The sequence below is a fragment of the Pterocles gutturalis genome, unplaced genomic scaffold, assembly GCF_000699245.1.
Source record: "Pterocles gutturalis isolate BGI_N339 unplaced genomic scaffold, ASM69924v1 scaffold24511, whole genome shotgun sequence".
Taxonomy (NCBI): domain Eukaryota; kingdom Metazoa; phylum Chordata; class Aves; order Pterocliformes; family Pteroclidae; genus Pterocles; species Pterocles gutturalis.
Window position 1 is genome coordinate 963 of NW_010106180.1, and position 13,092 is coordinate 14,054.

Below are 13,092 nucleotides of genomic sequence, written 5' to 3' on the forward strand. Positions count from 1 at the left end.
AGTACTTCTACAATCAGTAATCTGTACAAGTCTCCTAATGGCTTAAATAGCAAAAAACGATACAGTGGTGACTTTCGGTACACTGGGAAAACATTTGTGAAATTTTGTCAGTTACCTCAGCATCTCTGAGGGAATTAACCTGAGCAGATTAAAAGGACAGAAGGTGTTCCCATTATTGCAGTAAAAGAAATCTCAAAACCTTCACTAACAACCTTCCCTATTTCCACTCACATACTGCAGCCCACACTCCTACCATTCCTCCTCAGCTGCCAACTTTCCTAGCCTGTGACTTCTTCAATACACTTAAAAATGCTATTTCAAAAGGCAGGGAAAATAATATATATACATATGATAGCTTTTTTTCATGCAAACAAACTTCCCTCCCTCAGTAAGATTTAGTACTTCTTCAGAACTTTCATCCCTCTTCTTTCCTTTGTGCCTTTACGTTCCTTCATTACTTCTGGAGGTAACAACTATATAGTGAGGTAACTCAAGAGCAACATCTAAATACTGCCCCATAGGCTACCCTCAATGTTTCTTAAAGCAAGATATTTTACTTATTTCAAATATTAGCAACAATTTTCCAAGAAAGGTGCAAAAACTTACATTTGGCCCACCTCCATGCATCTTCAAAGCCCTCACTGTAGCAACAAGTACAACCACACTGGGAACCAAGCCAGAGGCTCTGCATTTGATGTTGAAGAATTTCTCCATCCCAATGTCAGCACCAAAGCCAGCTTCAGTTACTGTTAAACATTAAAAAAACAAAACCAAACCACACATAAAACATGCTTTCGGTTAAACACTGGGGGATATTTCTGCTTTAGCATACAGTGCACTTAAATATAAACCAGTACTCAATTTTGAATGAACTTTCAAACAGAGGTCTATTTACATTACTGAGTCTGATTAAAAAACTATTCCCAAATCAGAAATAAATCCTCTTATTCTTGATACGTACAATATGTCATCAAAAGTAGTCACATGGGGGGAAAACCCCCCAAGCAATCAAATTAGTTTGAATTAAAGCCTTTTAAAAACATCTAGTCCTCTAAAATAGCTGTTTCTATGTAGCTATATTTATTCTAAATGCTTGCAAATTCTTACAATTATAAGACTTCCCTACATTATTCCTCCAACTAATGGACCTAAAGTCTCCTAGGTTTGTAGAACTCCTGGTCATCTCTTGTTTTTGCGGAGAGGATGTTTAATTATAAACGCAAATCAGCAGTTACAGTCTTGTCTCAGTGTTGAAGATACTATTGAACTCTATAACAGAATTTTGCACCAAAGAAGTCAGGCATTAGTGTAACATGACTCAGGAGAAAAATCTGTGCAGAATTAGGATATGCCTGGCAAAGTATTTTTAGCAGAGCTACAAATAAAAAGAAGATAAATTGTATTAAATGATGTCAGTCTCTTTAGAGCTAATTTGCTCTGATTTGTTAAATACCAATTATTTCAACTGCCTCTTTTAAAATCCAAATAATTTGTTTTTATTAGACAAACACAAGCATGCAACAACTAAAAAATTCAAGTGATTAAATCTCCTGTTGGTTGGAAATTTGCCGATGTAACTATTTCCCACCAGAACACACTGAAGAGTTGAGTTCAATGAATGTCTCTGGAAGATGTGAAAGGACTTTCAGCCAAACAAGTCAGCGGGGAAAATAGCTTGCTCCAGAGGCTCCTGGACCTGACTTGAAGCAGGGCTGGTAACGTGTCCTTGTAATCCCAATCAGCTTGCAAAAACTACTAAATTCCCTTTTCTTTCTCTCCCTCTTGCCAGCAATTTTGACCCTCATGCTTAGGAGGGGACCACAAACAGCTGATTGAACATTTAGGGGCTGGAAACCTTCAACAGGGTCAAGGAGGAGGAAGGAGGTACAGATCTGCTCTGCTGCTGTGGGAGAAAGTATCTTTCTGTTGGCAGTCGATGTGCTTTAGGAAGTCCCAGCCTTTGTGCATTTGTCCTCACCCCACTGCTCCTTTTCCACCTCTTCTTCGTTTTGCACAGGCTGAAACAATTGCCTGCACGGCTCTGCTCAGAGGGAGGAAACGGCTGCTGGGGCTGGGGCAGGAAGCAAGAGCTAGCAAACAAGGGGGTGGGCATGTGGGGGGAGCAGGGACCTCTTGAAATAGCAACATGGCAAGTGTCATAATTAACATTCTCCAAAATAATTGCAATAAGTATATTATCTTTTTCTGAATAGCCCTGAGAAAAACAGACATACCAAACATGGTAATTAAAAAAAAAGTAAAAAAGAAGAGGTTTACACAAACAGAGTAATTCACAGGAACAAAGCAAAAAAAAAAAAGAAAAAAAGAAGAGGTTTACAGAAACAGAGTAATTCACAGGAACAAAGCAAATGTCAGGGTAAGTCATATTAAAAGCAGAGGGAGGGGGTCACATGTCTGCTTTCCAGTAACCCTCATTCTTCTTCTCCAGTCTCTTACGTGGCACTGTGTGATTAATGAGAACTCTGAGTTAGGAATATATAACCACGATCAATCTTTAATATAAACAACAGATAAACTACCAAGTGCTTGAGAGGGTGGGAAAATAATTTGTCTCTTACAGGGATTGCCAGCGCATACACATAGCAGTCTCCTAACGTTTCCAAACAAAGTTTCCAGGGAGTTAATCCTTTTCATGCCAAACCTTTTTTCAAGGGTCAGTTTTCCTTACAGAAACGGGGATTGCAAGTGTACCTTTCAGCTAGAGAAAAGCAGAGATGTCAGCTTTCCAGTGAGCACAGCAACTGATCACACAGCATGTCAGGGCTCTCGGGGAGGTGCTAGCCACCCTTCAGGCTTTCTAAGCAGCCAGGGCAAACGCGCAGGAAAGCTGTGGGGGACGCTTATCTGGGTAGGGGTGCATATTTCTCTATTCTTTGTAATGCTTTCCTCAGATATGCAGGGCAATATGCGCATTTGTCTCAACAACCCAAATCCTATATGGACATCTGAAAAGCTAACAGGACACTGGTGTTCACCGCAGTTAGTGCTACAACATGGAGAGTGGGATTTCTTCATTTGAAGCGGAGGAAAGGGAGAGGAATGTCAGTGCTTTCTCCAGTGTGTGGAAGGAAACAGGACGTAGTAGAAAAGCTGCCTGGATTAAAGTTGCAGCTCCATTTTATTTCCTCCAAGGAATAGTGAGAAGATAGAGCAATATGCCAAGCTATTATACTTTAAAATCTTTGAGCTGAAACACTTAGTACAATTACTTTCGGATTGTTTCCTGATTTCAAATGAAAGCCTTAGTGAAAAACAAATACAGACTATGAATGGGAAGTTTCAAACTAGTCTACATTTAGAGATTACGAGATAAAACAGCTAATCACTTTAAACAGAACAAGAGAAACTTAAAGTAATACATATGTTCATTTATTTCAGTTATTCAGGCAATTACAGATTACAGGTGAAGTGATGAAGATTTTTGAGGAACAAACATCTACTTAAGTGGATGTGGTCTACTGTAACTCCACTGAAAGTTTAAGACACAGCTACTACTACTTGCTTGCACAGAGTCTTTAATCAGCTCCAGCTCAGCTCCCTGAAAGCCTGTTTATCACAGAACGATTTAGGTTGGAAGGCACCTTCAAAGATCATCTAGTCCACCTCTCCTGCCATGGGCAGGGACACCTCCCACTAGACCAGGTTGCTCAAAGCCTCATCCAGCCTGGCCTTGAACACCTCCAGGGATGGGGCATCCACAGCTTCTCTGGGCAACCTGGGCCACTGCCTCACAACCATCACAGTGAAAAATTTCTTCCTCATATCTAATGTAGATCTACCCTCTTCCAACTTAGAACCGTTACCCCTCATCCTGTCACTCCACTCCCTGATAAAGAGTCCCTCCCCATCTCGCCTGTAGCCCCCTGTCAGTACTGGAAGGCTGCTAGAAGGTGTCCCCGGAGCCTTCTCTTCTCCAGGCTGAACAACCCCAACTCTCTCACCTTGTCCTAGTACAGTATGTGCTCCAGCCCTCTGACCATCTTTGTGGCCCTCCTCTGGCCTCACTCCAACAGGTCCATGTCCTTGTCCTTCCTGTGCTGAGGACTACAGAGCTGGATGCAGGACTCCAGGTGGGGTCTCACAAGAGCAGAGTAGAGGGGGAGAATCACCTCTCTCGAGCTGCTGGTCACACTTCTTTTTGATGCAGCCCAGGACACGGTTGTCTTTCTGGGCTGCAAGCGCATGTTGCTGGGTCATATTAAGCTTGTCCCCTGCCAAGCAGCCATTTCCCAGCCCCATGAACCACTGCTACATGGGCTGCTGCCCTGCAAGCACGTAGGGGTTTTGTAATAGACGTGAAGATGCTGGCATAATGTTAACTGCCTGGTTTGATTTCTAAGACACAAAGCAGTTCTAATGAAAATAACGAGGTAAACGATTTGCCTTCAGTGAGCTCATAGAAAACATACAGGTATTTGCACTTCCAGCCAGAGAACACAACCCCCTGGCAACATATACCAACCCAGATCAAGGATTTTACAATCCCAGGACTTACTTTGCATTCCAGATCCCCTTCTTGCAATGATAAGACTGGACAATGATCCAGACACATATTAAAAATTATTTTCTGGGTGTAATTTTCAGTGAGTACAGCTCGCTGGATTGTCTCCCTGCATGGTCATATATAGTGCAAAACCTAATTCTACAAATACTCTGTTGTTTGATCTTATGCTTCAATTTTATAGCACAAGTAAGGTCTATGAATAAGGGCTCCATAAGGAACATCAGAATGAAGATTAAAAATTAAAATTTCATGTATCAGCAGTGCGCTATCTTTACATTACTTTTAATAGTGGGCCATAGGTCAGATCTAGCAATTAATATACAAATATATATAAGAAGTAACCCACATCAAAATGCTCCAGTAAGTTCAAATAATTTATTCACATAAAAGATCACGTGAGGGTGACCAAAAGATACGCTCATTCTAACACATCAGGGTAAGTGGGGAATCTTGTTTCAAAACAGCAGTAGGCAAAACACAACACACCATTACTACAGGTTTTTCTACAGGTCATTTACATAACATCTACTTCACTCAGCTCAGCTACCAAAATAACCAATAAACCATGGTTTTTGTTTAGAGTAAGAAACTAAAATATCTAAACTAGGTACAAAAGGGGGAGGAAAAGCTCATAAACATGGAATTAGGCAATAGCAATAATGAGAAGTCTGCCAGGTGGTGTAAGGTCAGAACAATCGATACTCTTCACTGAAGCCTCTAATTCCACTTTAGGGTTCAGGCAAATGAGCAAATCACTCTGAAGGTTTTGTTTATAATTACCATCACCTCTTCATGGAAATCCTGCCTTGCCAAGCACATCTGGGAATATTTTATCATGTACACATGACAATAGCTTAAATAGACACTGCCATGGTTTAAGCAGCTAATCAGATTTCATCGTCATGCTTAATACAAAATGCAATTTTTCTCCGCCTAGAAATACATCTATCATGCTATAGCTACCTAAAGTGGTTCCACATTAGCCCCACATTTACATTCTGCTTAAAAGCCTTACAGAAAGTGATGTTTAGAATTTTTTTAAAAAGATATTTCACCCACAAATGAACTTCACGTAAACTGAGGGTAATTTCTAGTGAAAGTAGCTTCTCCCTAGTCAGCCCTTTCTATCAACAAATCAATGTCAAAATAAAACATTTGTACTATAAAGGGCCAAGTCAGAAGCACACATATGAGGCAAAGCTTTAGGACACAAGTTGTGATCCTGGATTTCTGAACAATGTAAAAGGAAATGGAAACTCTCAGCTGCAAGCTGCCATTTACTCCCCACATGTAAACATATCTGTTCGGGTGCAGCTGTCTCCTGGTAAACTCAGGAAAAGAAGAGTTCAAAGTCACAGAAGCACATGAACTGTGAACCTGGAGCTGGAGGCATGCTAGCTGTAAAGCACTGATACGTTCCTATTTAAGTGAAAAATACCAAGGTGCACAACTGCCAAGATAAATGAGGACGATCAGTGATTTCTCCAACAGGATATGATATTTTTGTTAGTGTAGCTAGGGATGAATAAACCAGATGTTTGTCCATTCTGACTCTGACAATTTATCTGATGTGAACTTCCATTATGATGACTGATGTTGCAATGTAACAGATTTTTTTTTTTTCTCTCTCTCCTAACAGAGGGACTTTTCTTGTTCATTTTATTTCCGACGTATTCTCAGATGGCATGCAACACAGGCACTCACAGCTACTACCGCTGAACACGAAGTCCAGCAGAAAACTATGCATGCATATATTAAGGCTGAACATTTTTCATGCCATAAAGAAAACAGTTTGCATTGGCTATTACAGCTTTACATTGTTGTTGTGAGGCCTGGGAGAAAAGGCAGTAGTTTAGCAGAACATAAGCTCGTTGGAGGTAACACGTACTTTTCACCCTTTGCTAAAGAAAGATGCCAGGGCAGCATGTGTTCTGCAGAGGTACGGGCACTGGGGGTTTCTGACTGCTGACCACCAATCCATGCTTTTGACTGAACCAGCAGATAGGGCTGTCCTGGCTTCTTAAGCCAAAAGGATTACATTTCTAACAGCTATTAATGGGTTTTCTTCCACAAGAAGTCCTGACCAAGAGAAACTTCATTCTCAGAAAGCAGACTATATGAAGCTACGTTCAACAGTAGATTACTATTCACTCGAGACTCTCTGCATGGAAGTCTCTCCAAATGCAGACAGAGAGCAGCCCACCTGCATGAGCACTCTCAGGGAGACACACTATAAATGCCTGGTTTGTGGTTCCACTGACACAATACTCAAGCTCTAGCGGGGACCCCATAACAAGCTATTTCAACCTTTTGCTCAGAAACATTTCTTTTTCCATAAGACATGAATTTTACCATTAAAATGCAAAGCAGCTTTAAATGAGAAAGTAAAGGTTACAGCATAACCTCTCACAGTTATTCACTTTAAATACCAATTGCTGTTAATTTTCCAAGAGCATCCCATACACTACACAAACGAATAGGCACAATGACTCATACTGATTATTCACAGGCTATAGACAAAAAAAAACCAGCAGAAAGTTAATTTTATTTACTACAAGCTGGACAGCTGAAGATAACTCTTAAATCTCGATTCTCTCACAATTAAGGATACAATTCCTCTTCGTGGATTTTACAGGCCTGCTTATGTATGTATGGTGCATATGTTGGATTTGAAATTCAGGGGGAGAATCAAACAGAAAACTCCAGGAGCTGACAGGAGTGGCACTGTGTGACAGAAAGCATGCCCTGCACATCTCCACAGCTCTGCTTGCCTCCCCCTCTTGAAAACATACAGAAGTGCAACTGCAGTGATTCCTGCCTGCAAAGCACCAATTTAGGGCATGGTTTTACACTGTGGCTGAACCGAATGAGCAGCCTGCCTTGCTGAAAGGGCAATTCCTTTTCCCTCTTAAGTCTTCGACCTTTCTTCCCTGTTCCCTCCCCCCTCTCCCTTCTGCCCAGACGTCTGCAAATTTTGGCACTCATCTAATTGGAAGGTAATCTGTTGGAAGCTGCTAACCAGAAAACAAACAGAAAAATACAGAAAAAAGATTATTTTTTTCACTGGATTAGATTTGACTCAGCTGAAGTGAGACCAGACAAGTGCCTGAATATGTTCAAACAAGCAGAAAAAGCAGACAAGAAAAAGCAGGGGAAGGATGCATTTCAACAGTGGCAAACTGTTAATTCATCCCCTAGCCACCTTGTCAAACCATACTCTGATATTTTGAATGTAAAATTTGACATCTTCTTGTAGCTCACTAGTAATGAGCTCATTATTTAGATTTATTACTAGAGGTTAAAAACCTGAAGACGACTTACAAACCACAAACAATTCATTCTAATAGAAATAAAGCAACCTATATGTGGCTTCATGGGCTACATGTTTCTCTGGATCCCTCTGCTAAGCCTGCTGGGTTTTACAGCCCCTTTCTCTTAACTGCTGCATCCTATACTCATGTAAAGCCCCGTAACTCACAGGCTAAGCGTTGGCCCCTGACATGAATTGCAATGCATAGCTGAATACACTAACCAAACATACACTTCCCCCTTTTCTAACCTCTTTCTGTTACAATATTAACTAGAAAAATTCAAACCTTTTACCATTCCTAGCACGTTTCCTTTGAGGTAACAAAGTATCATTTGCTCATAAGACAGATGACCACATTTTTAAAATGGAGCACAATTAATGGCACAAGAATAAGGCAATTACGTTATCTCATACTTACGAGATCATCATGGCCTTTGGCAAAGAATTATTAGCTTCCTGGTAATTACAAAATTAAAACCTCCCTACTTTTTTATTTGTAGTTGCATGGAGGGAATAATTAACAGCAGCACTGATGGATCTTCTTTTAAGGCCATTCTTCTGTAATTCCCCAACTGCAAGGAGTATATTAACTTATGGTACATACAGTATTACTCTAAGTGCTTAAAATAAATTTCATCACATCTAAACCATGTTTCTTTCTGCATATTTCACTTCCAGACTTTCATTTACTTTCACTTTTATAAGATCCAGTTGGTTGAAGCTCCTGCCACAAATGCACCTTCCATCAAACTGAAGCTGCTCTCTGTTGAGCTCTCAGGTTTTGGCTCTTTCTACTCCCTTTGAAAGAGCTACAGGAAAGGGACTTTGAACTTGCTTTGAGAAGTCATGTTACAAGCATCTGGAAAACATGACTTCAAGAGGCAGGGAGAGAGCCTGAAGATCTCTTCCCTGGAAAAGTTCTACCCATTTCATCAAATGGCCATGAAGTAACACCTACCTTAGGACCAATATTGCACTGATACATGAAAAAGGAAAGAGACGATGCAAAGGATCTTATTCTTGAGACAGAAGACAACTTCCGCATACACCCTGGAAGATGACATGCTTTCTAAGCAGCAACAGAAATATAAGCAGGTGGTGAGTGATCATAAAGGTAGTGAATGCCAAATACAGAATTTTTTGCAGCCATACAAGATATCCTCAGAGACAACTCAGACACAAAATCCATTTAACCAACCAGCAACACGCTGGGCTGTGGGTGTTTGTGCACTCTTGCTTGCCTTCAGATGGGCATGGCTGTGAGAGGCAGCGAGGCCAGGAAATCACCTTGCCAGCCACAGTCTCTTCCTTGTTCTCATCACAAAACAGAAGCTGCTATGCGTGGACAGCAGGAGAGTGGTGTTGTCTGAGGCTGCGGTGGACGCCACACAAAAAAAAGAGCTGCTGCTGAATCAGGATGATCAATGCTCCTGTCACTTGGCGCAATCACCCGAGGCATGCCTGGCGCAGAGTCATCAATCACCGCAGCGTAAGCCTACCCTATAATGCAAGCAACTATTTGCCTTGGGCTGTCGTCTTGTTAAAACTCCCCCAGACTCTTTACCGAGGCACATGTTTTGAGAAGTAGTCCCCACTCGGCCCTTCTAAAATCCTGGGGAGTGCCTGCTTATTATGATAATGACTTTGCCCATGACCTAGGCACTGTCTCTTCAGCGTACGCATGTAGTGAATCCTCCTCCCAGGAGGAGGAACAGGTTCTGGTTTTATTTCATTCTACTTAGTCTTTACTAGGAGACAGAATGCCTTCCCTTCGTGAGTGGCCTGGGAGGGGGCACCAACAGCACTATTCTTGACGAAACTACTGAGCCATGTTTTTAAAAACTAATGGAAAAGGTCACCTCCTGTTATGTATCCCCAGAAAGAAGAGTATTCCACTGCACTAGCAGTTTGTCTCGATGGAAAAATGGCCCAATGAAACATCTAATGCAAAGGCTGTAAATTACTCTACCTGACCATCTCGAGAGCTTAGCTGGAGAGCTCAATCCTGGTGGAAACTCTACAAAGAGTGTGATACATGCTTCAAACACATACAGAATTTAAGATATCAATACACAGAATTACTTTCCATAGAGAGAGAGTGCCAGATACTGTCAGTAGTATTTTAGGAGATGGGAAAAAATGCCTAGTAATGAGAACATGCAGCATAAGCCACAGAAGAGCAGATGAGGGTTAAAGAACCACAGGCGTGTAAAGCCCACTGCGCTGCACAAACCTTTTTTTTTTTTTTTTTAATGAGAAAAAAGGTCCCAGTTGGTTAAAATTGCTGTGGAAAATAACTATGTCTGTTGAACCATATGTGTATGTATACGTGTAATCCATCTTATAGAAAGAATTACAAACTGAGGAAAGTAAAGGTACTAAGGTCACACACCAACAAATCCCACAGGGAAAATTATTTTCCTACATGGATTTCCCAATTAAGAACACAACCAAAACCCAGATCAAACCAAGCCATAATTGTTAGTTTACAAGCCAAATCCTTTCAGTTGCTCATGGCTAAGCGAACCCTTCAATGCTTATCACGAATTTCTCCATTTAACCACAAGTCATGTAATCAAGGCAACAGAATTGCCACTGCAGAATACCCAATGCCATTTTTTAAAGACTTGTACATTATTAGTGGATCCTCCTTTACGAAAGATTATAAATTATTAATTTTTTTTCAGTTCCTCCTCATAATTACCCATCATCCTGTCATCTCAGCTACTCTTTCATCCTTGGCCCTCCCCCACATTTTTCTGCTTTTTTCACTCCTCATGCAGCGAAGGACCCCAAACCATACACTGAATTCCTAATTGGCTGCAGGAAAAGCTGAACCTGCAGCCCTTGATTTATGAAGCTGTTACTCAGCCTCTTGGGAGCTCTGTTTGAGATGCAGTAGATGGAGGCAGCAGACAGACGCAGCGTCCTCCTGCATATAAAGCATCTGCTCTGTCCCTGAAGCTTCATTCCCGCTCAAGTGCTTGCAGTCAGGGCTAAGCTGAAGATACAGTACAAGCATGTGCCTTATTACTGCAGGAAGCAAAGTTTAAGACTTTGAGATTGCCAGCTTCAATAAAGCTGTCAGCATAGCAAATCAAGGATAAAGGGACCAACAAAAACACCCACCATATAAAAGACAGACAGCCCACCCAAAATTTAAAAATAATTTTAACCCACATTTTCTCTTACTGTATTTGAATCTAATCTATTTTCTCAATCAAATCAAATTAATTAGACAGCAGTTACATAAAACTGCAAAAATAAAATGACAGGGCCAGAGCAGCAAATTGACCCTGATATATCATTTAGGCTATTAATCTTTTATTTTCATGTTTTATTTTATATAATCAGAGAACAGTGTCTGAATGCTTTCAAATACTGTCAACACCTGACCTTCAAAAGCACCTCGGCTCTTTGCCAAAGCAACACTTTTCCCATCAACAAATCATACTGGCCATACATAACCTAGTATTATTTGCAATCTAATTAAAATGTCTAGAAATTGTTTAGAAACATATTTATATCACTAGTCATTAATTCTCATCCCACTATGCCATAAGATCAGATATGTAAGCAAACCAGATTTCTATTTTCAAAAAAAATAACTATTTTCTATTAAAATTATTTAGAAATTCCCAGTATAGAATATCATCTATAGTTTGTTGTTTGAAAATTTAAAAACCAGAACAATTTGAAGTCAGCATACTTTGTGAGAAATCATAGTATTTTTCTTTCATATTATCTTATCATAGAGTACTTCACAAAATTTTGGAGGCAAAACAAAACACCTACAAACAAAAATCTTAGGAACCCTCTGCATGTCCATTTTTCTTCCAAGAACTAAAGACATACCTTAACCTTTTCCCCAAACTATGATATTATTTCAGTTGGGCTGGTAGAGAGGGTAGCACAGAATGAGAAGAAAACATATCCGAGTTCTATCCCAAAGAAGACAACGTAGCTTTGAACAATTCTCCCTGAAATACCTATTAACTGAGCTCTCACTGTGCATGTGTCTAAGGAATACCAGTGGAAAACAGAAAATCAACTTGTCTAAATATAAACTTGTACTAGATTATATTAAAACTGCCAACTATAATTGCCATAATCAAAAATGAAAACACATGTATTTATGTTCTTACCACATTTCACATTTGTATTGACTTCTTGGGAGCCTTGAAAATTTAAGTCAACAGTTTGCAAAGTAAACACACATATAAACAAACATTGTCCCCTCCATATTTGTGCATTATTAACATTTTTAACTACAAAAGATTTCAGAAAACAAAGCACTCCTGGCTTCAGGTTCAGAACAATGACTCAGAAAACAAAAAGCAAAAAACAGTTTCTCCAACATGATGGAAATGTCTGAACAAACCTAATTCATATGCAAGCACTCCATAAAAAGAACATTAGATTTCAGCAGCAAAAATCCAGTAAAACAAACAAACAAAAAATTCAATAAAGAGCTTTCATTTTCTAATTATATGGCCTGGCTATTTAGCCAAGAAAGCCAACAGCATCCTGGCTTGTATAGTGTGAAATACAGCAGAAAAAGCGTGGCCAGCAGGACTAGGGAAGTGATGTCCCCCTGTACTCAGCACTGGTGAGGCCAAGTATTCAGTTTTGGGTCCCTCACTACAAGGAAGCCATGGAGGTGCTGGAGTGTGTCCAAGAAGAGCAATGAAGCTGGTGAAGGGTCTAGAGCACAAATGTTATGAGAAGCGGATGAGGGAATTGGGGTTATTTAGTCTGGAGAAAAGGAGGCTGAGAGGAGACCTTATAGCTCTCTACAATGACCTGAAAGGAGATTGTAGCGATGGTGGATGTCAGTCTTCTCCCAAGTAACAGTAACAAGTGATTGGACGAGCGGAAACAGCCTCAAGTTGCACCAGGGGAGGTTTAGATTGAATATTAGGAAAAATTTCTTCACTGAAAGGATTGTCAAGCATTGGAACAGGCTGCCCAGGGAAGTGGTTGAGTCACCATCCCTGGAGGTATCTAAATGAGGTGTAGACATGGTGCGTGGGGACAAAGTTTAGTGGTGGACTTGGCAGTGTTTAGGTTAACAGCTGGACTTGATGATCTTAAAGGTCTTTTCCAACCTAAATGATTCTATGATTCTAAATGATATTAAAAATAAACCAAGTCCCAAATGGGACTTGAACTCTTCATACATACTCTGCCCTGCTGACCCTTCCTAAAGGGTGTAAGTCAATATAAAATACTCACAAATGGAGAGAGATGATGGATT

The 13,092-nt window shown here is 40.4% G+C and overlaps 1 protein-coding gene across 1 annotated transcript in view; it reads right to left on the reverse strand.

Annotated features, from left to right (window-relative positions):
- Positions 1-606: 606 nt before the first annotated feature.
- Positions 607-13,092, reverse strand: part of MTHFD1L (methylenetetrahydrofolate dehydrogenase (NADP+ dependent) 1-like) — a gene marked incomplete at both ends in the record, with an annotated part of 87,392 nt that continues 74,906 nt past the window's right edge. The window contains one exon of the mRNA XM_010087706.1: positions 607-746. Within this exon, the coding sequence (XP_010086008.1) occupies positions 607-746 (140 nt within the window). The remainder of the gene's footprint in view (positions 747-13,092) is intronic.